We start from the raw sequence: 2,843 nt of genomic DNA on the forward strand, positions 1-2,843 counted from the left end.
GGAGAACAAGGAATGGCACATTTAAATAATAAATTGATAAGCCACTTAAATAAGATAGGTCTATCATTGATAAATAATGATTTTGGATTAAGTATTGTGAAATCTATAATTTTTGATCAGAGCTTGAATATACTACCGTCAATACTTTCAATACAACCAGCAAATTGGAGCAATTTCATTAAAAACACTCCTATAAGATACTCAATTCTCGAAGAAGTCACAAATATAAAGGGGGAAAAAATTGAAATAGGAAAAAATTCTATTTTATTTACAATACCAGAGGATGAAAGAATGAAATTTATTATTGATTCGATTAAAGAAATTTGCTGTGAAATTTTCAATTTATTAGAAAATCCTGAAATAGATGATTCATTACACAATATAGGGGCAGATTCATTGTCAGCTATTGAATTTAGAGATTCAATATGTAATAAATTTGAAATTACACTTCCAAACACAGTTTTATTTGATTATCCAACAGTTAGGGGCCTTTCAAATTATATATACCAGAAATCATTCGAATTTAATAATTATGGTAAGATTTCAGAAACTATACTTGAAATTGGCGATACTAAGCCAGATATCGCTATAATTGGAATTGCTTGTCGTTTACCAAATAAAATTACAGAGATTAGTGAACTATGGAATTTACTTTATAATTCTGGAAATAGTGTAGGAAAAATACCATATAATAGATGGGAAAATGAGTTATTTTATTCCAAATCTGGAACCTCGGGAATATATACGAATATGGGTAATTTTATAGAGGGAGTGGAGTTGTTCGATATTGAAAACGTTAAAATATCACCAAGTGAATTAAATTATATTGATCCCCAGCAACGTTTGATGGTGGAAATTAGTTTTCTTTCAATAAAAAATTCTGGTGTAGAGGTAAATACTCTTTCAAAGTCTACAACTGGAGTCTATATAGGGTGTTCTTCAAATGACTGGCCTATAATCACAAATATGGCTTCAATTTTACCAGGTCCATTTACTGGAACAGGAATTTCACCTTCAATTATTTCAAATAGGGTATCATATACTTTTGGGTTCCAAGGTCCTTCATTTACAATTGACTCAGCTTGTTCGTCTTCACTAGTTGCAGTTGATTCTGCAGTTGTTAAATTAAATAATAATGAAATTGAATATGCAATTGTGGGTGGAGTTAATCTTCTTCTTGCTCCCCAGTCATTCATGGCCTGCTGTGGAGCAAATATGCTTTCAAAAGACGGAATTTGTAGAACTTTTGATAATGAAGCAAACGGATACGGAAGAGGTGAAGGATCTATTTCGTTGCTTCTAACAAATCTAACAAACGCAAAAAAAAATAAAAGTAATATTATTGGAATAGTGAAATCTACATCCATAAATCAAGATGGAAGAAGTGCTATAATAACAGCTCCTAATGGACCTTCACAACAAAAGGTTATAAAACACGCAATTTCAAAGGCGAACATTTATCCATCACAAATTAAATACATCGAGACACATGGGACCGGAACAAAGTTAGGTGATCCCATTGAATTCAATGCACTCAAAGCTGTTTTTAACAGCGAAAATGGAGACTTAGCTTCGGCCATTTTTTTAAATAGATATAATCCACTTTATATAGGAGCAATAAAAGCAAATATTGGTCACCTGGAAGGTGCTGCAGGTATAGCAGGTCTTCTAAAATTATTACTTGTAATGAATTATGGTATTGCTGTGCCAATACCAAATCTAACAAACATTAATCCCTTTATTGAAACAAAAGATTTCAACGTAATATTCCCAAATAAAGCAGAAATTATGGCTACTAACGAAGATTCTAATTCCATCTTTGGTGGTGTTTCCTCTTTTGGTTTCGGTGGGACAAACGCTCATGTAATTATTGAGTGTAACTTAGAAAACTCACTTAAAAATATTGAATTTTTCAATAAAAAAAGAATTTATTCGAGACATGAAAACTTCTGTTGGGCAGATACAAAACATCCTTTGATATCAGAAAAAATACTAATTTATGATAATGAGAAAAATGATAAAGAAAAAGAACAATTGTTATTCAGAAGAATAAATGAAAAAACATCAAAATCAACTCAATTTATTCTTGAATTTAATGATGAGGTAAAATATTTGTTTTCGGATCATATTATTGATAAAAAGATTATTTGGCCAGCAGCTGCTTATTTAGATAGTATTTTTGCAGCAGCAAGGCACATATTTATTTGTAACAACAATCAAATATCCTTTTCGAAAAGGAAATTAAAAATAACTTTAACTAACATTGTATTTGAACAGCCACTAATAATAAATAAAAACGATAAAATTCAATTATTCTCTGATATCGATTCAAGAACAAATGAATTTAGAATTTCCTCTGAGATCATAAGAGAAAAAAATACATATAAATATACTCATGTAACCGGAAAAATAGCAGAAACGGAAAATAGAGATTATTTAGGAAATAATTTAACGTTTAGTGAACTTAAAAAAAACATTGAAAATGAAATAGATGTTTCTAATATTTATAAAGAACTAAATGAAATGGGAATTTCTTATGGAAATAAATTTAAAACGATTCAAAAAGCATGGAGACTAAAGTCAGAAACAGAATGTATGGCAAAAATTAGTATAATCACAAATCAAAATGTTCATTTAGATGATTCTACAAATTTGTTTTCATCCTTAAACTTAATTGATTATAATTATATTTTCCATCCAAGAATGATGGATGGTGCCTTGCAATCATGTTTTATTTGTATACATAATATGAAAAATAAAGAAAACAGTTCCGTTTGGGTTCCATTTTCAGTCTCAGAAATAATAAATAATATTTCACAAAATGTTGTTTTAGAGGCTTGGGT

General features: G+C 29.5%; 1 protein-coding gene across 1 annotated transcript; it reads left to right on the forward strand.

The window, feature by feature from the left end:
* Positions 1–12: 12 nt before the first annotated feature.
* Positions 13–2,803, forward strand: FG386_000720 (uncharacterized protein; the record flags this gene model as incomplete). The annotated part of the gene is made up of 2 exons (XM_067340064.1): positions 13–2,713; positions 2,769–2,803. 2 exons carry the CDS (start codon positions 13–15, stop codon positions 2,801–2,803), a joined length of 2,736 nt encoding a protein of 911 aa, XP_067195872.1.
* Between the last annotated feature and the right edge of the window lie 40 nt (positions 2,804–2,843).

Source organism: Cryptosporidium ryanae, assembly GCF_009792415.1.
Source record: "Cryptosporidium ryanae isolate 45019 chromosome Unknown contig_17, whole genome shotgun sequence".
NCBI classification, from domain to species: Eukaryota; Apicomplexa; class Conoidasida; order Eucoccidiorida; family Cryptosporidiidae; genus Cryptosporidium; species Cryptosporidium ryanae.